Source organism: Dipodomys merriami, unplaced genomic scaffold (assembly GCF_024711535.1).
Source record: "Dipodomys merriami isolate MVZ:Mamm:240054 unplaced genomic scaffold, mDipMer1.0.p SCAF_92, whole genome shotgun sequence".
NCBI classification, from domain to species: domain Eukaryota; kingdom Metazoa; phylum Chordata; class Mammalia; order Rodentia; family Heteromyidae; genus Dipodomys; species Dipodomys merriami.
Genome location: NW_027206535.1, coordinates 4,140,354 through 4,163,361, shown reverse-complemented (window position 1 = coordinate 4,163,361; position 23,008 = coordinate 4,140,354). Strand labels below are relative to the sequence as shown.

The 23,008-nt window shown below is 47.4% G+C and overlaps 1 protein-coding gene across 2 annotated transcripts in view; it reads left to right on the top strand.

Annotated features, from left to right (window-relative positions):
* Kcnn3 (potassium calcium-activated channel subfamily N member 3) overlaps positions 1-23,008 on the top strand; it is a 204,366-nt gene that overhangs the window by 18,655 nt on the left and 162,703 nt on the right. Inside the window, exon 1 of one of the 2 annotated variants that reach the window (XM_070013931.1) lies at positions 9,813-9,922. The exons of the other annotated variant lie outside the window; for it this stretch is intronic. Within the exon in view, the coding sequence (XP_069870032.1) occupies positions 9,902-9,922 (21 nt within the window). The 5' untranslated portion in view covers positions 9,813-9,901. Of the gene's footprint in view, positions 1-9,812; positions 9,923-23,008 lie in introns of those variants that run through there. 2 annotated transcript variants of the gene reach the window in all.

The following is a 23,008-nucleotide window of genomic DNA, read 5'->3' as shown; positions in this document are numbered from 1 at the left end:
AATAGAGATGAGAAGGTGCCAATTCATGCTTGGAGTGCAAGTATGTCAGTGTGGGCAGTGACAGCCAGAGGAGAATCAGGTTGCCTCAAGGTCACCTTGAGGTCATAGAAGGCCTGCCAGCTGCCTGACAGGTTCAGCTCTGATCACTCTTGCCTTTTGTTTCCTGTCAAACTCTTTAAGTCTATAAGTCAAAGCTCAAGCGATTTCCCCTGTGGCAAACTTTTTCAGTGTCACCAGACAAAATTAATTGGCTCTCTTTTGGGCTCCTGTATTAATGGAGATATTTGTGGTTGCAAAGAACAGAGAGAAATCAATTCAAATGGGTTGAAACAATAAATAGAATTCATTATCTTAGATAACTGAATACTTCAGAAGTAATGTTAACCTCAGGCGGGGTTTGATCAGGACTCTGGCTCTGTTTCTTGTTGTCTTAGACTATCCTCCTCTGGTATGTTGACTTTGTCTTTGGGCTACCTTCATCTGCAGAGGTAAGATGGTTGTACCAGCAACAGAGACTACATATATCCTTGCATGTCTATAACTTGAATTTTAGACCAGAGACACAAATGCCAGGGATTCATATGTCAGATCCAGTCACTGGCCCCCAGTACTCCAAATGAAACAACTAGTGGTAAAGGCAGAGAGCAGGGCTGGGAAGGTGGCTCAGTGGTAGAGCGCTTGCCTTGCATGCCAGAGGCCCTGGGTTCGATTCCTCAGCACCACATAAGCAAAAAGAAAAAAGCCGGAAGTGGCGCTGTGGCTCAAGTGGTAGAGCACTAGCCTTGAGCTGAAGAGCTGAGGGACAGCGCCCAGGCCCAGAGTTCAGGTCCCATGACTGGACCCCCCCCCCCAAAAAAAAAGGCAGAGAGCAGGAGGAGGCAGAATAAGCATTTCAGCCCATCTTTGGGGTCTTTGGGGGTACAGACATGAGCCTTAGGCTTAAAGAGAGAAAGAATCAGGCAAGGAGTGAGAGGGATTGCTTAACTAGAACAAATCCCTGGTCAAAGTGTGGCCTGGTGAGTCATTATCTAGGACTGGTTCTCCTAGGGGTTCCTGGAGAAGTTGTATCTTTCTCTGTCCTGCTTGTTGCCATGAGATGATCACTCCTGTTCTGGGTGCGGCTTCATCATGATAATCACTCTGATCTGTCTTGCAAGGCTCTGCTGATCCTTTTCTTTATGTCATTTCAGTTCTATCATAAAAATGTTATGGATCCTCCCTGATACACAGAAAGTAGCTCATCACAGACACAGAACAGAGACAGGGCTACCAAGTTTTTCTCCTCCTTTGAGTTATCCTTTGGATACTTGCAGGCTCAAGTGAGGAGTCAGGGCTTTTTAGCAAAAGTACCTGTAATATGTTTATACACAGAAAGAGAGAATGGCTTTGTCTCTATCCATAGAGGAAAGACTAGACTGGCTAGAGGATTTTTATACTGACTCACTTAGATCAGCATTATCCTTTCTTTTCTAGTCAGTGTATGTTACAATAGTATGCTAGGCATAATTAAACCCTGGCCCTGAGGTGGGATCCATCTTGTTCAAACATGTGGTTGCTACAATGTCCAGGGAGTGGTAGAGAACTTTTAAAGTTTTTTGGCAGTACTGGGATTTGAACTCAGGGTATGGAGCTTGTGAGTACTCTACCACTTAAGCCATGCCTCCAGTCCTTTTATACTTTGTGTGTACGTGTGTGTGTGTGTGTGTACGTGTGTGTGTGTGTGTGTGTGTGTGTGTGTGTGTGTGTGTGTGTGTGTGTGTGTGTGTAGAGTAAGTCCTGGGGCTTTACCTCAGGGCCTGAGTGCTGGTCACTGAACTTTTTTTTCTCAAGGCTAATGCTCTACCACTTGAACCACAGCTCTACTTCTGTCTTTTAAAATCTAATTGGAGATATGAGTTTCACAGACTTTCCTGTCCAGGCTGGCTTTGAGCCTCAATCTCAGCCTCCTGAGTAGCAATAAGTTACAAGTGCAAGTTGCTTTGGTAATTTTTGAAGTCTTGACTTTGTCTAGGGCAGACCTCAGAGTTTGATCCTCTTACTTATTCCTCTCAAGCAGCAGCTATGTACTACCATTCTTGTTTATTTGTAGAGATAGAGTATTGATAACTTTATACTTGGGCTGGCCTTGGTCTATGATCCTCCTAATTGCTAGCTCTTGCTTTGCTGGGATTACAGATGTGAGCCACTGCATGTGGCCCAATGGAAATTCTTTTATGGAGAAGAAAATGGCAATTGTTGTTGGATATGAAACCAGAAATTGTGTACTGGCTCAGACTTTTCTTGTCTGAGCTAGCTTTGAACCTTGATCCTCAGATCTCAGCCTCCTGAGTAGCTAGGATTATAGGCGTGAGCTACCAGCTTCTGACCTCCTTAAATCTTTGGTTAAATGCTTCAGTTTTGTACATTCACCAGCATATTTGATTGTCGAACAAGGCTTTTGTCCTTCCACAGTAGGGAAATACACTTTCTGCAGCCTTAATTGACCTTCACATGAAAGCCAAGGGCTGGGAAGCTGGCTGGGGCTCTGTAGCTTGATGTTCAGCTTACTGAACATTACTTGGTAATGTCCACTGCAGATGCTACATAATATGGTCTCTGCTGTCACTGAGTTCTCTGACAGGATTTTCCTTCATCTCCATGAACTTTTGACTTCATTCCACAGTGTGTAAAACCTCATGTGCCACATTCCCATGACCTAGCTAACCACGTTTCACAGTAATAGACAAGATCACTGTTCTCACAGTCAAGATCATTCAGTAAGGCTTTAAACTGGCAGCTCTTAAACCTTCCAGTGTTTTTTTTTGTTGTTGTTTTTTGTCAGTATGAGAATCTGAACTCACACTTGCTCAGCTTGTTTGCTTGGCTAGTGCTCTACTAATTTAGCCATGTCTCAGTCTGGCATTTTTGCTAGTTAATTGGAGATGGAGTCTTTGGACTTTTCTGCCTGGAATGGCTTTGAGCCATGATCCTCAGCCTCTTGAGTAGCTAGGATTACAGGCAGGAACGACCAGCACCTAGCGAACCCTCTGCTTTTGAGAAAATTGCTACATGACAATATTGTTGATATCTCATTGCTGAGCTGCAGCAACTGGATACAGAGACTTTTTTTGGTGTGTGATGATAAATTATAGAATTAAATTTCTTGAATTAAATAAAGATTGAGACAATTCAGTTGTCTCTTTCCCTCCTTCCCTCCTTCCCCTTTTCCCTCCCTCCCTCCCTCCCTCCCTTCTTTCCTTCCTTCCTTTTCCTTCCTTCCTCCCTCCCTTCCTTCCTTCCTCCCTCCCTCCCTCCCTCCCTCCCTCCCTCCCTCCCTCCCTCCCTTCCTTCCTTCCTTCCTTCTTTCCTTCCTTCCTTCCTTCTTTCCTTCTGTGTGTGTGTGTGTGTGTGTGTGCGTGCGTGCGTGCGTGTGTGTGTGTGTGTGTGTGTGTGTGTGTGTGTGTGTGTGTGTGTGTGTGTGCTGGTGCTGGGTGGGGGCTTGAACTCAAAGCCTGAGCATTGCTCCTTAGCTTTTTCACTCAAGGAAGGTGCTCTACCACTTGAACCAAAGTTTCACTTGTAGCTTTTTTTATGTGTGTATGGTTAAGGTAAGGTGGCTCAGTGGTAGAGGGCTTGCCTTGCATGCCTGAGGCCCTGGGTTTGATTCCTCAGCACCACATAAGCAAAAAGAAAAAAGCCGGAAGTGGCGCTGTGGCTCAAGTGGTAGAGCACTAGCCTTGAGCTGAAGAGCTGAGGGACAGTGCCCAGGCCCAGAGTTCAGGCCCCACTACCGGACCCCCCAAAAAAAAATTAAGGTAAGAGATAAGAGTCTCAAGCACTTTCCTACCCAGGCTGGCTTTGAATCACAATCCTCAGATCTCAGCCTCTTGAGTAGGTAGGATTACTGATGTAAGCCACCACACCTAGCTCAGTTCTTTTTTTTTTTTGGTCCATTCGGGGGCCTAAACTCTGGGCCTGGGTACTGTCCCTCAGCTCAAGGCTCAAGGCTAGCACTCTACCACTTGAGCCACAGTGCCACTTCCGGCTTTTTTTTTCTTTTTGCTTATGTGGTGCTGAGGAATCGAACCAGGGCCTCAGGCATGCAAGGCAAGCGCTCTACCACTGAGCCAACTTCCCAGCTAGCTCAGTTCTTTCTTGACAAATGTCACACCACTGGCCTTCACATTACTCCCTCTATGGAGCTTTTCAGGGTTTCCAGGTGATCCATTCTCTCCATCCAAGTAGTTTTAACCCTGAGCATTCACAGTCCTCTATAGTACTGACATTTCTGAGCACCAAGAACTGGCTGACTCTTTCCTGAATGGAACTGCATTCCTGCTGACCTCTTCAGAGGTTCTAGGCCATCTTAGCATGTGTCCTTGGTGTGGCCCTTGGACCTCTGAATTGCAACTTGTTCAGTGATTGGTGTATCATGTATCATTTGGCCTGATTTTTTCTTCTTCTTACATTCCTTCTCGGTGAATGTATCTCCTTTGGACTGCTCAGGACAAGAATTTGCAAACTATTCTTTAAAAAATTATTTTGGACTCCCATATCCATTTTGTCACTTAATTCTGCCAATATTATCTTCAAGCATCTCTCTGATTCCCTCTTCCACCTTTCCTCTTTAGTTCAAGCCCTAGTTCTCACACTCATGTGAACTCAAGCCACGTGGGATTAGTGCCAGTTTTCCCCAATGTAACTCCCCAAAGCTTTTCCTTTGCCTAGAGTGTGCATGTAATCACTTCTGCCCATGGGGTGGCCTACTTCATTCTTCAGAGCTTGGCACAAGCTGTATTGTCATCCCTACCTAGTCTCTTGGGTTGATCCAGGTGTTTTCCATTGGCACAGCCCCTAGCTTTCTATTGTTAACTGTCACTTAACAGTTTGGAGCCCCTTCTGAGCTCCAGGCCGCATAATATGCTCTTTGGTGGTCCATTTCAGTAGGACTCCAGTGGGGACAGGCATGATCATGAAATATGAGCTGTTGTAGTAGGACTGAGACAGTGCCAGAGAGACAAGATCAGCATCAATGGAAGAGCAAACAGGAGGCCTGCCTTAGCTAAGGATGCTGAGCACCTTTCCCGGAGACAATGTCTATGTGGGGCTTCTAGGGCCAGAGAGCTGGTAAGTGGGTCGTGGGGGCTGGGTTGGTGGTCTTCTAGGCTCAGGGAGGAGGTCCTGAGCCCTGTGCTCTTTGAGGAACTGGAGAGAGCTTGTATGGTGGCATGTGGAAGTTGGATGAGGAGTGTGGTGGACGATTCAGGGACCAGGGAACTGCATGGAGGAGGACTTGATGTTTATCCTAAGGGTTCTGGGGAATTCTGCAGAGGAGCTATAAGCTCAGATTCACATTTCAGAAGACTCTGCTCCCATGAGGAGCATGAATCTGAGGATCGGAGGGGTAGCCATGGGGCCACTTAGGCTATAGGATAGAAATTTACATTGGAAAAATGGAGAGAAGGAGGGTGGCGGGTGCTGTTTTGGAGGCTGGGTCAACAAGGACCACTTCCATCATCTGGGAGATAAGGGGGCTCTTCTGGTGGGGGGCAGATCCTGGATAAGAGGATGTTTAAAAAAACTTTTTTTGGGGGGGTTCGGTCGTGGGGCCTGAACTCTGGGCCTGGGCACTGTCCCTCAGCTCTTCAGCTCAAGGCTAGCACTCTACCATTTGAGCCACAGCGCCACTTCCAGCATTTTTCTTTTTGCTTATGTGGTGCTGAGGAATCGAACCCAGGGCCTCGAGCATGCAAGGCAAGCGCTCTACCACTGAGCCACCTTCCCAGCCCTGTTTTAAAATTTTTAAATTACTTTATTCATGGGGTACCAAGGAATCGAACCAGGGCCTCATGCATGGTAGGCAAGCACTCTACCACAAAGCCACATTTCCAGCCCTGAGAGGATTTTTTGTTGTTGTTGTTGTTTTTGTTGTAGGTTGTGGTCTTGAACTCTGGGCCTGAGTGCTGTCCTTCAGCTCTTCAGCTCAAGGCTAGCACTCTACCACTTGAGCCACAGCGCCACTTCCAGCATTTTATGATTATGTGGTGCTGAGGAATCAAACCCAGGGCCTTATGCATGTGAGGCAAGCACTCTACCACATTCCCAGCCCTGAGAGGATGGTTTTAAAGAGACAGAGTCTATTTTATGAATCTTTCTTTCTTTCTTTCTTTGTGTGCTGGTACTGGGGCTTGAACTCAGGGCCTCATGTTCTCTCTTGGCTTTGTCACTCAAGGTTGGTTCTTTATCACTTAAGCCCCACATCTCCACCTTGGACAGATTCTATTTGACACAAGGTTGAACACATTCATTGCAAATTCTCTGGTCCAGTACAACAGTGGCCTAAGAAATTTCTGTATAGCAAATGACAGGAAAGCTACACTAGGGTTCCTAGACTTGCTCTGCTCTTTCCAGAGCAGCAAGAGGCTGTTCCTTGGTGTCAAAGGAAAGCTCCTGTTATCAGAGTTCCTAAGTGGCCCCACTATACTGCTCTAACTATTTTCCCAGATGAGAGCAGAGAGGCACAGGTGAGATTCCGTGGGTATGTGTGGGGATAGAGAGGGAACGAGGGGTACTAAGAGGCGGGGGGCACATGGTGCTTAGCATCTCATCACCTTTCATTGACCTTTGGTGCTTGGGGGGGCCTAGTGGCACTTCTGTCTCCAGGACTTGGAGCATTTTCCTACCACTCACACTGCATTCTCAGACTTCCTCAGAGATTTGGGGTTTCCTTTCACACAAGGAGTTTACTACATAGACGGTGGAGGCTCTAGCCACACTGCTGAGTTGTCTGAGCCTAGATCATCCATGCGGGGTTGGAGATGTGGCTCAGTTGGTAGAGCACTAGCCAGCAAGTGTCAGGCACTGAGTTGAATGCCAGTCTTGGACCTAAAAAAAAAGAGAGAGATCCGGGTGCCAGTGGCTCATGCCTGCAATCCTAGCTACTCAGGAGGCTGAGATATGAAGATCATGGTTCAAAGCCAGCCTGGGCAGTAAACTCTGTGAGATTCTTGTCTCCAATAAACCACTAGAAAATCAGAAGTGGTGCTGTGGCTCAAGTGGTAGAGCGCTCGCCTTGAGCTGAAGAGCGCAGGGAAAGTGCCCAGGCCCAGAGTTCAAGCCCCATGACCAGCACACACAAAAAAAAAAAGAAAGAAAAAGAAAAATAGATAATCCATCCATCCATCCACCTGTCACATGCCAGGCCCTGTGTTGGGCTCTGGGTACAGAGGGGCAACAAGGCAGGCTAGGTCCCCTGAGTTCGCACAGTTCATGTGCCTGTAGATGTGTCACTAAAGCCCTCTTTATAAAGTCAGCTTGGTGGAAGCCTAGCACATGATCTGTACTCCCACTGGAGCTAGCCCAGCAACAGCACCTATGGAGTCGAGGTGAGGTTGTTATCAGCAGTGTCATTTCTCTGCTGGAAATTCACAGCAGTGATACTTGCGATGCCCAGAAATGGACTACCACTCAATTGCCTAAGAAGAATGAAGAGCAGAGCAAATTAGAGAGTGTGAGGTTCTCCAATACAACTGTGGGATTCTGTGGATGTGTTACTAAGATAAGATATGCTGTATCTGTGATTACCTTTAATGAAATAGCATAAAATATGGGGTATGCCCCCATGACAATTGCCCTGAACGCTGTGTCTACACTGTAATCTCAGTCATGTAAGGAACACACAATGAAATATACCTAATGTCTTAAGTAAAGGATGATCATGAGCTTTCTGTGTCCTTGTTTTCTATCTTTTTTTTTTTTTTTGTCCTGTCGTGGGGCCTGAACTCTGGGCCTGGGCGCTGTCTCTCAGCTCTTCAGCTCAAGGCGAGTGCTCTACCACTTGAACCACAGTGCCACTTCTGCTTATGTGGTGCTGAGGAATCGAGCCCAGGGCCTCATGCATGCAAGGCAAGCACTCTACCACTGAGCCACCTTCCCAGCCCATTTTCTATCCTTTTTAATACGACGAACAAGTATTTATTGTAAAAAAAAATCAGAAACAAGTTCATTAAAATCCTTCTATGTTTACATGTTGGCAAAGGTCCGAAAAACTATTTCCAGAGACATAAGAAGAGCTGTGACTGTTAGATTGTGATTGCTACATTTATTACAAACCAGACAAGGTGGGCACTAAGTGTCCTTTAACTCAGAAGTTCTGTGAGTCATTTTAATGCTTTACAAGTTGAGTAGCCCGCAGTCTAATAGGAAGCAGACTTATTTATGTACTCATTCATTCATTTATTCAACAAATATTTATGGAATTCCTAATATGTTCCTGGCATTGTCCTACATGCTGGGGGATATATGCTCATTATTACAATATGGTGTAAGAAATGCTTTGGTGGAAGTTCTTGCAGTGTGTTAGGGCACTCAGCAGAGAGAGGGGCTAGCCCAGTTGGGCATAGGGAGCCAGAGAAAGCCTCCTAAAGGAGGATATTTGAATGGGGCTTTGGAGGATGACTAAGAGTTTTCTAGGTATTGAATTGGGGGGAAATGGAGCTTATAATAAGTTGGGAATTATTTCTAGAGATGCTTACCTGTGTTGTAAAGGAAGATAGAACATGTGGATTATTTATAGAGTGTTACCCTCATTCCAAGTAGGAATTCAGATGAGGAATTGAGTTCAAAGGTCTGAAGGCACAGAGTTAGAATAATTCCTTTTGAGTCCTGGCACATGTAACTAAAAGTCATGTGTGTTCAAAGCCTCTGAAGAGGGACCCTCTTGACCCATCAGTGACACCAGATACAGGAACTGGAAACATCTGGATCCTGCTGGGCTGGAAAAACAGGCTCGAGCCCTGGATGTCTGTTCTCCTGCGGAAAGCAAGGACAGCTTCCAGAAGGCGACCTAGGGCTGAGATTCCAGCCAGTAAATCAACATCAGTGTTTGTGGGAATAGTGACAGCGATGGTTGGTCACCCCTTCTTTCCTGTTTGGTGTTTTGCTCCTTTCCTCACTGCTGTCCTTCACCTTCCTTTTCTCTTTGTCTTTTCTCTTTCTTCTAGTTCCTTGGTCTCTTACCATGTCTCCTGATTCTTAGAGTGTCTGTTTCTCTTGTTTTACCTGCTTTTCCTTTGTTCCTTGCCTGCCTTACTGTTACTTCTTTGGTTGTCTCCTCTGAGGGAACCCCAGCACCTGGGCTTAGTGGTAGAGTGAGTACCTAGCATGCATGAAGCCCTGGATTCGATTCCCCAGTACCACATAAACAGAAAAAAATAGCCACAAGTAGCGCTGTGGCTCAAGTGGTAGAGCGCTAGCCTAGAGCAAAAGAAGCTCAGGAACAGTGACTAGGCTCTGAGTTCACCCCCCCCCCCCCAAGCAAACAAACCAACAAAAAGCAAAAAGAAGGGCAGGGATAGTGCTCAGGTCCTGAGTTCAAGTCCCAGGACTGGCAAAAAAAAAAAAAAGTCCCATTTTTAGCTGGGCGCCTGTGGTTCACTCATGCCTGTAATCCTAGCTACTCAGGAAGCTGAGATCTGAGGACCACAGTTCAAAGCCAGCCTGGGCAGGAAATCTGTGAGACTCTTATCCGATTAACCACCAGAAAACTGGAAGTGGAGCTGTGGCTCAAGTAGGAGAGCACTAGCCTTGAGCCGAAGAGCTCAGGGACATTGCCAAAGCCTGGAGTTCAAGCCCATTACTGACCAAAATAACAACAACAACAACAAAAGCCCAGTCTTGAAGGACATTGGAGAGGGAAGAATTGAAGTGGGGTGGGCAGTATTAAACTGGATTCTTCCACACCTCATTGACAAGGATCTCTTCCTCTGTAGCCTGGATTCATAACATGAAAATACGAAGGCCTCCTTCATGTCCGCTCTCCGGAATATTGCTACAGGAGCTGAGATGGCTCCACGTAGATAACCATCAGTCTTCCTACAGGAAATTAAAGACTTGGCACCATGACGCTGTTTGCATCACTCACATGAAAGGCTGTGCTTCCCTGGTAGGTGATAGAGCACATCTTTAATGAGATTTCTTGCCCAAATCTCTCTAATGAAGCCGGTGGTTTGTGTCTGCTTGATAAGCTCACAATAAGACCAGCAGGTTCTCTCATTTGAGTGCAAACAACGGCCTCACCCCTTCCCATCCACATGCAAGGACACCAAGCTGTCAGGGCCTGCACTGGAGAGGTCCCCTGGGGCAAGAACTCTCACCCAGCCCCCCCCCCCCCCCAGTCCCCCTGCACTGGCTTGGCAATGTGTTTGCTTTTCAACTCTTTTGAGTTGGGCTTGCTTTATTGGTAAATGAAAGCATCTTAGCAGATGCAGACAAGAAGTCCAAGAAGACATTGTCCAAAAAGAATTTTACTCAATAATAATAGTAATAATGATAAATTATATTTTAGAAAGAAAAACCCTTCTTTTCTTTTTTCCTTTCTCTCTCTCTCTCTCTCTCTCTCTCTCTCTCTCTCTCTCTCTCTCTCTCTCTCTCTCTCTCTCTCTCTCTCTCTCGTTGTTCATGGGGCTTGAACTCAGGGCCTGGGCACTTTCCCTGAGCTTCTTTTGCTCAAGGTTAGTGCTCTACCACTTCAGCTACAGTGCCCCTTACAGTTTTCTAGTGGTTAATTGGAGCTAAGGATCTCACAGGCTTTCTGGTCTGGGCTGGCTTTGAACTGTGGTCCTCAGATCTCAGCCACCTGAGTAGCTAGGATTACAGGCATGAGCCACCAGTGCCTGTCCCTTCCCTTCCTCCCTCCCTCTCCCTTCCCTCCCTCCCTCTCTTCCTTCCTTCCTTCCTTCCTCTCTCTTTTTTTCCCTCCTTCTCCTCCTTCCTCACTTCTCCTTTCCCTTCCCCTTCCTCTTTCTCTATCTCTCTCTTTTGTGCTAGTACTGGGGCTTGAAACAGGACCTTGAACTCTTGCTTGGCTTTTTCTGATCAAGGCTGGTGCCCTACCCCATGAGTCACTCCTCCCCTTCTGGCTTTTTGCTGGTTAATTAGGGATAAGAGTCTCATGAATTTACCTGCTCTGGCTGGCTTTGAACTATGTTCCTTAGCTCTCAGCCTCTTGAGCAGCTAGGGTTATATACCTAGGTATGACCCCCGGTGCTTGGCATTCTCTGCTTTCCAAGGAAGGCTTCTGTTCACTGGGTTGGGTTAGATGGGGAAAGGAGCCTTACTGTCAGATGGCACCATGTGAAAGCCTCAGCTTTGCTGTCCCATGGTGTGACAAGGGCAGTCACCTGCCCCTCTGTGCTGAAGTTTCTTTGGCTCAGAATGAGTATCGTATGCCACACAGATGAGTTTCGTGTACCACACAGATGAGTTTCGTGTACCACACAGATGCCCAACAGCCACCAGTTCTCTTCTCCTTAAACATGTTTATCTTGAAGCTATTTTTAAAGGGACCAAAAGGTACCAGGTGCTGAGGTATTTAACGACATTTCAACGCTGCTCTGAGTCCTTTACCCACAGTTGCTCCAAGTACAAATCACATCTCCAGTGCCAGCAAGAGCATTGAGGGGGAGGCAAATACACCCGATTCTCAATTCTCCATGGTGATGAGGGGTGTGGATAATTGAACACAGCAGATAAACCCCGAACCTGCTTTGAGTCACTGACTTCTACCGCCTCCCCCAGTGTCACGTTTGCGAGGTTAGCTGACAAACTGCCACATGGGTGGGCGCGGCTTTCTCTTCTGCTCTCTTCAGGCCCCTCAGAGCTGCTTACATACTTCCAAATGGCTCAGGCTGTGGCGACAGAGGAGTGGCAGGAGGCAAGCTTTCCTTACCCCCTCAGCAAGAACAGCCTGGTACCTGCAGGACTGTGCTTTGGCTTTGGAGTTGGGTGACTTTGTGATTTCTCCAAGAGCTTCAGGAAGTCAAAGGCAAGAAGCTTGGCTCCGAACTTCAGGTATACAAGAGAACCATGATGTTGAGTTCTTCTCAAGATGAGCACTTCTCAAGGAAGCATGTGTGTGGTCTCAGCTCCTTTCCACAGGCCACACATTCCTTGCAAACAACATGTGTTTCCTGAGTCCATGACATGAACCAAAATGAACATCTTCATTGGAGTTGGAGCTCTCAGAGTCCTGACCTCAATTCCCTTTTGAGTCAATGAAACATGAGGTACAAGAGAGATGGTCAGCTGAGCATAATGCCAGCGAGTTGGAAGGTTGAGGTGGGAGGAATCATGGGTTTGTGGCCAGCCTGGGTATTTGTCTCAAAATAAAATAGAAAAGTGCTTAGGGATGGAGCTCAGAACTTTGTCTAGTAGAACCCAAAGCCTTGGGTTTAATCCTGAATACTGGAAAAACAAAAATTCCAAGAGAAAAACAAAGAGGGGCAAAAAGTGGGGTAAGAAGGAATTGAACACTCACTGGGTACCCACGATGGAGCTAACCACTGTTAGCGAATCTGTGACTTTCAAGGGGCTGCCTCTGACGAGGTGGAGCTCATGTGGAGCATCTGTGGGAGATCGGTTCCCAAGTCTAACTAGGGGGTTCAGGTCTCTTGGGTTTTCCACCATGCCATCCTTGCTTCCCACAATAGAAGTTCCATCCGTGGAGCTCCTGGTCAGAGAGCACTGGGCAGCTTGAAACTTCTTCACTGGGCAAAGGGAGTTGCTGGTTTTTTTGGATGCTTGTTGGGAAGATACAGACATGCTGCTCCATTGGCTGGAATCAAGGCTCATGCTGCTGGAAACAGCCACGTGAGAGCCACGTGAGACCCACGTGAACATCAGGGGCTGCAAGTAGCCTCTCGCTCTTGTTTTCTTTTCTTGCTCTTCTCCAGCCTTTCTGGCTGTCTCAGAAGGTTTGCTATTGGGAGTGGAACGAAGTAGCAAGACACTGGCCTTTCTTCTCCTCTGGAGTTCACAGTGGCAAGTTCCTGGGGATACCAGGCGGCTTAATCACTCGCTTTGCTGGAGAAAAAAACCCAAAACAACAACAACAAAAAGGATTGTGCGAAGAAAAGAGGATTAGCACTCACTAGGCCTCCTAGGCGTTCCCAGGAGGGGTCACAGGACTGTTGCAGCAGCAATTTGCTATAAGAACAGCCCTGGGAACACCACTTTGCAAACAATCAGAGGAGGCAAGGTTTCCTAAATGGCAGGGAAAAGAAAATCTCCCCAGTTAGAATAATGGCTTATATTTGGCATGCATTCTTTGAGATGTACAGTTCCATCCATTCCCATTCTGAGGCGTGACTTTTAAATTGCCAGATGGAGAGGGGCCAAGATAAGGGTGCTGGGTCTCCAAGTCAGATATTCAGTTATTTAATCTCAGGGCAAGTTCCTGGGCCTACTGGGGTCTGTGATATGGGGACAAAATCTACCCCTCTCCCCCCCCCCCCCACAGATTCTGGGACTTAGAAGTCTTCAGTCACTTCCCCCATGTTCCTCTCAGTCTCTCTCTTTGCATATAAATGTGTGTGTATTCTTTATATATGCACACACATGCATATACACATATACATGTATATAAAGGGAAAGTGGTAGATACCCCTGTCGTGTTAACATGCTTTTTGCAGGGCCTCATGGCTTCCCTCTCCTCCCCAGTGTCCCTCTGAGAGACACTGGCCAGAGTGATTAAGTGTCCAATTTGATGGGGAACCTGTTAAGACACTATTGCTTTTCTAATTCTGGCTAAATCGACATTGGCTTTGTCAATCTACCTACACAGGCCGAGCTTGTTGCTTCCAATTCCAGGTGATTTCCATCTTATCACTCTCCTTCCCTCTCATCTCCAGGCTCTCTGGCTGCTCAGTACCTCCTGTGAAGCACTGGAGCTGCCTTGGAGGCTTGGCAATTAGAGACCTGGTCTCCAGCAGGGAGGGCAGCTTCAGGTGATTGCTGAGGAGGGAGAGCCTGGCAGCAGTGTCCATAGTAACCCTTTGGCTTTCACCTTTACCAGGAGAGAAGGAAGGAAAGGCAGGCAGGCAGGCAGGCAGCAGCTAAGTGCTGCCTAGACTTCTGCATTGCTCATGGCAAGGTGCTGGACATCAGGGCAGGTGTGATGAGGGGCAAAGGGGCTTCTTTCCTCATTTCATGGCAGTGATGTGAGGGTGGAGCAGAGGCTGGGAGCTTGGGTTTGAGATGGTGGCAGGAGAGAGAGGCTGAGGTAGACTACTGTGGGACCTTCAACTGCAGTTGAGAGCAGATGGGTCTGTGGAAAGGGGCCCAACAAGGAGATCTGGTTTGATGCCTACCTTGCCCTTGTGAGTTTAAGCAAGTCGCCTCTCAGAGTGAAGGGCCTTCTTTTCTTGCAAAAAGCATAGGCCTGGGGCTGGGAAGGTGGCTCAGTGGTAGAGCGCTTGCCTTGCATGCTCGAGGCCCTGGGTTGGATTCCTCAGCACCACATAAGCAAAAAGAAAAAAGCCGGAAGTGGCGCTGTGGCTCAAGTGGTAGAGTGCTAGCCTTGAGCTGAAGAGCTAAGGGACAGTGCCCAGGCCCAGAGTTCAGGCCCCACGACCGGACCTAAAAAAAAAAAAAAAAGGATAGGCCCTGAGGTACCTCTGTGCTCCTGTCAGCTTTCTCAGGCGAGAGGAGACAACAGGACTAGTTCTTTCCCAGGTTGTTGGTAAACCCAGAATCCTGACAGCTAGAAGCCACTTTTGCAAAAAAAAAAAAAAAAAATTTCACAAAGAAGCCAGTTGCTGGTGTCTCATGCCTGTAACTCACTCTTGTCATCCTAGCTACTCAGGAGACTGAGATATGGGGATCTTGGTTCGAAGCCAGCTCAAGCAGGAAAGCCCGTAAGACTCTTATCTCCAATTAACTACCAAAAAGTCAGCAATGGAACTGTGGCTCAAGTGGTAGAGTGCCAGACTTCAGTGAAAAAAATCTGAGATAGACCCTGAGTTCAAGCCCCAATACTGGCACCAAAAGAAAAAAAACAACCTTAAGTAAATAATAAAAAATTAAGAAAGTTGGTCTTTGCCCTAGATCCAGTCTGGGTCTCCACAAAAGGGGTGCCTGTAGTGTGTAGCTATGTGCACATCCCACCAGCAGAGGGCGCCACACACCTCACAAACCCTCCCCAGGTTGCTCTGCTTCAGGTGGGCAAGTCGTGGGGAGCTGTAGGTAATCTCAGCTGAAAGGGCTTGGGCCTCTAGGCCCTTCCTTCTTTAGCCATCACTGCTGACCTGAGTTGCTGGCAGAGTTCTGGCCCAAACCTGATTACCAGGCCTAGTGGTGGTTCCTGCCCTGAATGTAGAAGGGTCCAGGGCCTATTGCCTCCTCTTTCCCTAGAGCTACATGGCTCTGGGTCTTCCCTTGGACATCTATCTATCTCAGAGATGTGTTTTAGGTTCAGGAAAGTGCTAGAATTTTTTTTCTCTCTCTGAGCCTTTTGGAACTGGGGCCAAGAAGCCAATTTCCTCAGCAAATCTTAATTAAGAGCATGTTCTGTGACAGGCCCTGTGTTGGGCACTGGGGATTTAGCAGTGAACAAAACAGACATAAATCTGGGCCTGGTGAAGCTGAGTCTCATGGGTGGGAAGATGCTATTGTCCACACTGCTTTGTGTGCCGGGAGGGGACACACTGAGTTGACCCTGCAGAGCAGGCTCTCTTCAGACAGCCTGTGACTCAGACCCAGGCTCTGAGGAGCAGGCTCTGATGTGGAGTTCTGCTTCCATTAGGGGTCTGCATGAGCCCTCCACCAATGCCTGGTCCTTGGTCTGCCCAACCTGACACAGGCAGCACTTCACGAGCTGTAAAAGTATGAATGCCTCCGCCAGCTCCCCATGAACCCAGCAGAGCACTGTGGTGACAGAATGTTGGCACCTGGTGGCCATTTCCCGTGCCTTCTTCCCAGACATACTTCTTTCCAGACCCAGTGTCAACACCTTTCATTTGACCTTGACCCCTCAGATACATAAATGTTCCCATCCAGACTGACTCATCTGGCGGGAACAGCAAGTCCTCACACAAAACCATGGCGAAAGGGACAGGAGAAGCATTTTTTTGTCATGGGGCCTGAACTCTGGGCCTAGGCACTGTCCTTCAGCTCTTCAGCTCAAGGCTAGTGCTCTACTACTTGAGCCACAGTGCCATTTCCAGCTTTTTTTCTGCTTATGTGATGCTGAGGAATCAAACCCAGGGCCTCATGCATGCAAAGCAAGCGCTCTACCACTGAGCCACCTTCCCAACCCCCATTTACAATTTTATGTAGTTCCTCCCCGCCCTTTCAAACCAGTCATGGAGGGAGGGATGAATGTTTGGGGTTTACAGATTCAGAGTGGTGTTTCTCACTCATCCCTGGTAAGCAAATGGCAGCTGACAACCAGAGGAGCAGAGTCCCAGCCCAACGCTGCTCCCAGAGCACTGTCTGGTTGTCCGACTCCACCTGAGGATTGGCCCAGCTTTACAGTCTCAGGAGCAGAACCACCAATCTCCTTCTAGAGGGTTCTCCATGCAGCTACCCTTTGAAACTTCCTTCACCACTGCCATCAGAAAGATTGGCATGGAGGATCTGGGACAGGAGAGGGGGGCGGGAAATGGATGGGGGAGGGCAAGGAGGAAGTCAAGTATCTTAGCTGAGTGGTTAGGGGGTGATGCATTTGGCTCATTGCTTGGCCTCTACCTCCTGTGTAAGAAAGAGCAAATCAGTCACCATCTCTGAATCTTGACTCAGTTTCTTCAGGGGTAGAATGGGGATACTGACTTATCCTTCTGGCTTGCTGGAACCACATAGACCAGAGCAGGCCCTCTGTAAGTACTCCAGGTGTGGGTCTACATGTCCCCTTGATAGTGACACCCAAACCAGGCACAAGAGTTTCACTGGGTCTTTTTTCCTCCAGCAAAGCTGGGGACTGTGGGAGATGGTATGAAGTTGGGAATCTTGACATTCTTGGTGGCTGAGAGTTGTCGGTGTGTGGCCTGGTACAGGTGGGAGCTGCTGTATTCTGCCTCACTCTTTGGGTGGGGACTTGGGGAGGGTTGCTAGGCATTAATTATAAGGGGCCTCACCCTAGGGTCTGGAGATTGAAGGACTCAGGGGAAAGGTGCTTGGATGAAAGACCTACACGTAAGCCAGCTACCATTCCCGGCGGCCAGTGGGAGTCAATGTCTAAAAGTCAAAGCGCCCCTCATTCATTTATTTATTCGTCATACAGTTTGAGTGTATGATGAGGGAACTAAGGAGCTTTCAGTGTCCATTTGAATCAGTAGAAAAAAAAATCCATATGTATAGGCAATGTCCATACAAGGAAAGAGTAATGTAACTCAATACTAACAAAGTGGTGGGATTTAGGAGAGGGACAGGGTGTTGGGTTGGAATGCACAGAGGAGGGCAGTTGGAGGGGGCTGAGGCAGGGAGTGCTCACACTGCTCCTCATATCCCAGTCACTCTGGATATGCAGCAAGTTAGGGCCAGAAGGCACTTTAGGCCGAAAGGATGGAACTCAGGGTCAGACCCACAGCCAATCTGGTGACCTTGAACAGCCACTTAAGCCTTCCTAAACATTAGTTCCTGGGAATGAGAGCAACAGAGTAGCCTGGCCTGTCTTCCCAGGCTTTCATGAGGTTCAAATGAAATACTTCATGTGAAAAACAAAGTTGAGGGGCTGGGAAGGTGGCTCAGTGGTAGAGTGCTTGCCTTGCATGCATGAGGCCCTGGGTTCAATTCCTCAGCACCACATAAACAGAAAAAGCTGGAAGTGGCATTGTGGCTCAAGTGATAGAGTGCTAGGCTTGAGCAAAAGTAGCTCAGGGACAGTGCCCAGGCCCTGAGTTCAAGCCCCAGGACTGGCAAAAAAAAAAAAAACAAGTTGGAAAACTACAAAGTGCTATGTAAACATTTTTATTATTAGAGCATTAACACAGTATCAAAATTCCTAAATAAAAAGAAAAGAGATGTGTATGTGGGTGGACTACTGAGCTATTCTGAAGAGGGATGGAGTTATCTCTTAGCCATCTAAGGTCTGGGGAGCGGTGTGGTTGATATTTAAGACATTATCTCCAGATAATGTCTCTTAAACTCTTAGAAAACACTATTATCTGTCATTGTATCTAACATCCATCTCTCCACCCATCCACCCATTCATCATCATTCCATCCATCCATCCATCTAATTACACTTTAATGAATATATTCATAGCCAAGAATAATGTTCAGTGCTGGAGATAGGGATTAAAAAATGTAGACCTGTTCTATTTTCAAGGAGCATAAGCCTGTGGAGAAAGCATCCATATAAGCCAGGCACCATTACTTTCCTGAACCCATTTATTTGTTATCGCCCTTTTTAGTTTTGTACCATAGATTATGGAATTTTAAAGCTGAGTGATCTTAGAAATCATCACTTTTTTTGTTGCTGGTCGTGGGGCTTGAACTCTGGGCCTGGTTGCTGTCCCTGAGCTCTTCACCACAAGGCAAATGCTCTACTACTTGAGCCACAGCACCACTTCCAGTTTTCTGGTGGTTTATTAGATATAAGAGTCTCATGGATTTTCCTGCCTGAGCTGGCTTTGAACAGCGATCCTCAGATCTCAGTCTCCTGAGTAGCTAGGATTATAGGTTTGAACCACTAGTACCTAGCAGAAATCATCACTTTTTATCTCACCTATTTTACTATCAAGGAAATTGTGCTTGCTATTTGTTGTGAAAAGTCTTGTGACTTCCTCTTGCCCCCAGTTTCAAGTTCAGGCAATCTCTAGCAAGCACCAGTGTGGGGAATGCTGCAGATTCAGGAGAGAGGTCTCTCCTTTGCTTAAGGAGATTGTAGTCTGAAGTAAATGACACACAAAGTGATGAGTGGTATTGATCCCTTAGAGAATTGATAGCACAGGGACTGCCCCCTTCCCAACAATAACAAAACAAAAACAGGAGTCAGGCCCTGGTTTGGATTTGAGGAGCTCAAGGAAGTATCCCAGAAAGATGAGTTTTTCGCTATGTCCTTTTATTATGACTTTTTAGCTATGACCTGGAGCATGAACTCAGGACCTTGGGGGCTGTTTCTTAGCTTTTTTCACTCAGGCTAGCATGCTGCCACTTGAGTCAACAGCTTCACTTCCACCTTTTAGGTAGTTAATTGGAGATAAGAGTCTCATGGACTTTCCTTCTTGCGCTGCCTTTGAACTTCAAGCCTCATATCTCAGCCTCCTGAGTAGCTAGGATGACAAATATGAGCCAGGAGTGCATGGCTCTGCCAGCTTTTGAAGGATGAAGAAAAAATGTGCTAGAGGAAGATTTAGGGGAAGGTCATGCCAGGCAGAAGGAACAGAGTTAGCAAAGGCATGGAGGTATGGAATAGGTTGGGTTAGTGAAATACTGCAAAAGGTTGGTGGTGGGGCCTAGAAAGGGCACCATGAGGAATGAGGCAGGGATGAGTGATAGCATGCTTGTGCTGCAGCTGGTTTAGTGGACCAAGACCACTCCTGCCTTCTGGGGGTGAGTGCCTACATCCTTGCTAACTCCCTGTATTGAGTTTAGAAACTCTACCACACAAAGTTGGCCTCCCGGTTTGTGCCTTGGAGAGGCCTAACGTGTCAGCTCTTCATTTTAGGGAAGCATGCATGAGAGGAGTAGTTGTCCAACTTCATTGAAGCCTCCCTTGATGATCCTTTGCTCTTAGTAAATGCTAGAGCCTTGGCCCCAGTTTGTACTCTGTCACCCCAGATGAATATAGCTTGTCTCTTCAGTGAGATCAGAAGCTTTTGAGCCTTGGTACTAGTAATGGTAATGTTTATTTGGTAAAGGTTACTGGTTACCACATGTTTAGTTACCACATGCTAAGATTGAACCCTTGAATTTAGGACACAGGACTGAGCTCTGGAGTTGGAAATCACCTCTGAGGTGATCCCAGCTCTTCTTTCAGTTACTAGTTAGTCACTGTGAGCAAGACGGTAAATCTAACGACTCCATGTTCTCATCTGTAAATGAACAGTGGTCCCAACTCATTGGTTGTTGTAAGATGTCGTGTGGCTGGGAACAGGGGAGGTAGGAGGGCTTCTCTATGGTAGGGATTTGGATGTGCAGTGGCAGTAGGAAGACACTGGAGTGCAAGGCAGGAGTGGGGTGGGGATGGAAGGCTGCCATGATCTGGCCCTGTGTTTGCACAGTTCCTGACATGTTCTGTGTGCTTCACTGTTGGAGCTAAAGAAACAGGTGCCCTGAGAAGCTGACACAGTGAGCAGTTTCCCCAGATGGGCTGGGGAGGGCAGGCGGAAAGGAGGACAAAGGATAAAGGGCGTGGTCTGGATATAAGGACAGGACCAGGAGGTAGTTGTGTGCTAATTAATATTAATAGCCAAGAAGAAGGGAACCCTGACTTACACATTTGCCCATTTCTGTGGTGTAAATACTCCTACCGTGATGGATTTCAAGTGACCAATGTGAATGGCTGAATGCGGCATTGCAGAGAGAGATGCACAGTTATCTTTAAAAGTCAGCAACGAGCCTAGAATCCTAGCTATTCAGGAGGCTGAGAGCTGAGGATCTCAATTTGAAGCAATCCAGGGCAGTCAAATCCAAGAGACTCTTCATCTCCAGTTAACCAGCAAAAAGTAAGAACTAGAGACATGGTTTAAGTGGTAGAGTCCTAGCCAAGTGAGAGTTCAAAGCCTTGAGTTCAAGCCCCAGTAGTAGCACAAAAGAAAAACAGGGTATATATGGGAAGAGTCAATATTGGTCAGTCCCAGTACACCACTGAGGGGTCAAGACTACCACATATAGTGACAAACCATAATATACATGGTTCTCTCTAACCCCATAAGGTAGGAACCTTTATGGTTATACGTTATAGAATAGGAAACTGAGATTCCAAAGGTCCTCTTGCCTGTGGCCACACAATTATCCTCCGGCAGAGAAGGGAATAGCCTGGGAAGATGACTCTAGAGTTCTATCGCTGAGCATGATGCTCCCCAACCTCTTTCAGGACTGGTCACTGTAACCAGGGGAAGTTGCTGCCTCCGTGGCACCAGCTGTCAAATTCTACCCATTCCCAAATGAACCTCTGGACTTCAGCTTTCGAGTAGTTCGGAAGCCACACAGGCTGTTGCTCTTCCTCTTCCATGATGAGACATGCTGTCCCAGGCCCTATTTGGATTCTGTTGGCATAGTCAAGAGAAGTGGAGTCAGGAGGCTAGGCCAGAAAGTTCACCGAGGCAGAAGCAGCCCACAGAAGTAGAGTGGGCACAGAGGTGCCGTGGTTGGGATCTGTGTGCTCAAATTGATATTTTTACAGCCCAGAAGTTGTATCTGTACCAAAACCCAATACCAACAGCACATCCTTGCTACCAACAACAGATTAATGGTAATTTATTAGAAAATATTTAAACCTAAATGTATGTTCTAGAGCTTTAAAAGCAGCAGGTAGCTCTGTTAAAGGGTGAGGATGAGGGCAATTCAAGAAGACAGACAAGAACGGGAGAGCAGGCAGGTCCTGCCAGAGGGAGTGGAGGAAAGTACTGGAAGGCTTATATGGTCATTTACAAAGAGACTCTAAGCTGGCATCAGAGCCCTGCCACTGTGATTGTGTGTGTGTGTGTGTGTGTGTGTGTGTGTATACCTACTTCATTGCTGGTAATCCTATGAATATTATGTAAGAATATGATTACTTAAATCTTGGGAGTTGTGACTTACATTACAAGCAATATTTAGCTTTTAGTCATGGGGGGAGGAAGAGTTGGAGAGGTAAGGAGAGATATACAGAGGCTACTCTGGCTTCACTCGGTGGCTGTTTTGCCAGTCCCCCCCCTCCCCCCCCAGGCCACTTGCTGTTGACCTTTTGGAGAGCTGCTTTTGAAGCTCACAGTGTATATGCCTATGTGTGCATGGGCCAGCATGTGCTCACAGCTATGTACATGTGTGCCTATGTGGGTGTGTATATAGCTGTATTTGTGTTCCTGCTCATGTGCGATTTCCTGCCTTCCCTCTTCTCATCTGGGGAAGGAGTTGGATAGAGGCCAAGGAGTGGTAGGGAATCAGGAAGTCCATAGGAAGATGCTTCTCTCTTAAAACACCAGGTGTGCCTTGGGGGATTCCAGAACAGTGGCTTCCCCTCTGTTCCCTAAGGCTTTTATAGTTAAAAATGGAAATGAATTCAACTCTAGTCTCTTCTCTTTGGCACCCCCCCTGCACACAGTGGGAGCTTAATAAATACTTGATGATAATGATTCTGAACCTGGGAGGTCAGCAGCTGTTCGCCCGCTCTGACTCTCAGTCCCCTGGGGCAGGGAGGGACTATGGAGGTGGGGGCGGGGGGGGGGGGGCTTCAGTCTTCCTGCAGGATCCTCCAGTGACTCCATGCCCAGCTGTTAGGAAGAGCCTGGCGCCATAGTCCACTCCACACATCCTGCTTTGGGGAAGCTGGTATCTTCTTGGTAGGTTTTCTCTCAACAGGTCCTCTGGCTCTTTCCCATCCATTATTCATTGAACATCCATTTTACACTGAGCATCATAGAGAAAAGCATCCGAGGAAATGGTGTAGGAGCTGTTGAGTCCAAGTGACTGAAGTTCAAATCCTAGCATCTTTACAAAGCTGGGTGACAGCTGGCAAGTTTCTTAACTTGTGTGTTGCTTGAGGGCTTTAAATTTCTTTTCTTTCTTCCTTCATTTTATGTCTTTTTTAGAATGATGACATCACTTTCATAAGGTTGATGTGAGGGTTGTAAATAACCGAGAGGCGCCTGCACACACACTGCAGGTGGTATACTTACTTGTCAGCGGTAGGCGGATCTCTTCTGCTTTTGTGACCTTGACGTTGTCAGTCACATCCCCAGGCATGTTTTCTCCTTGGTAAAGTGGGAACACAATGCCCACCTCCTTGGATGCTGGGAGGATGGATGTACCTGGAATCCTATGTGTGAAACAACCTGTCACAGACCCTGGCCTTAAGTATTTCTCTCCCCTCCTTGTCCTCTCATCATGGTGACAGCTCTCCTCCTTCCCAGGCCTTCTGTCCCTCCTCCCCACCGCCCTGCGTAACTGTACTGTCCTGATCGCCCTGGGCTGGAGGGTTTCCTTCCCTACCTGCCAGAGCCGATTAGCTTCGGGGTCGTGGAACAAAAACTACAATTCCCAGTCCTCGCTGCGCTGCCACCCGCGGGGGGGGGCGGGGCCGGGAGCGGAGGCTTGCAGGCCCCTCCTTC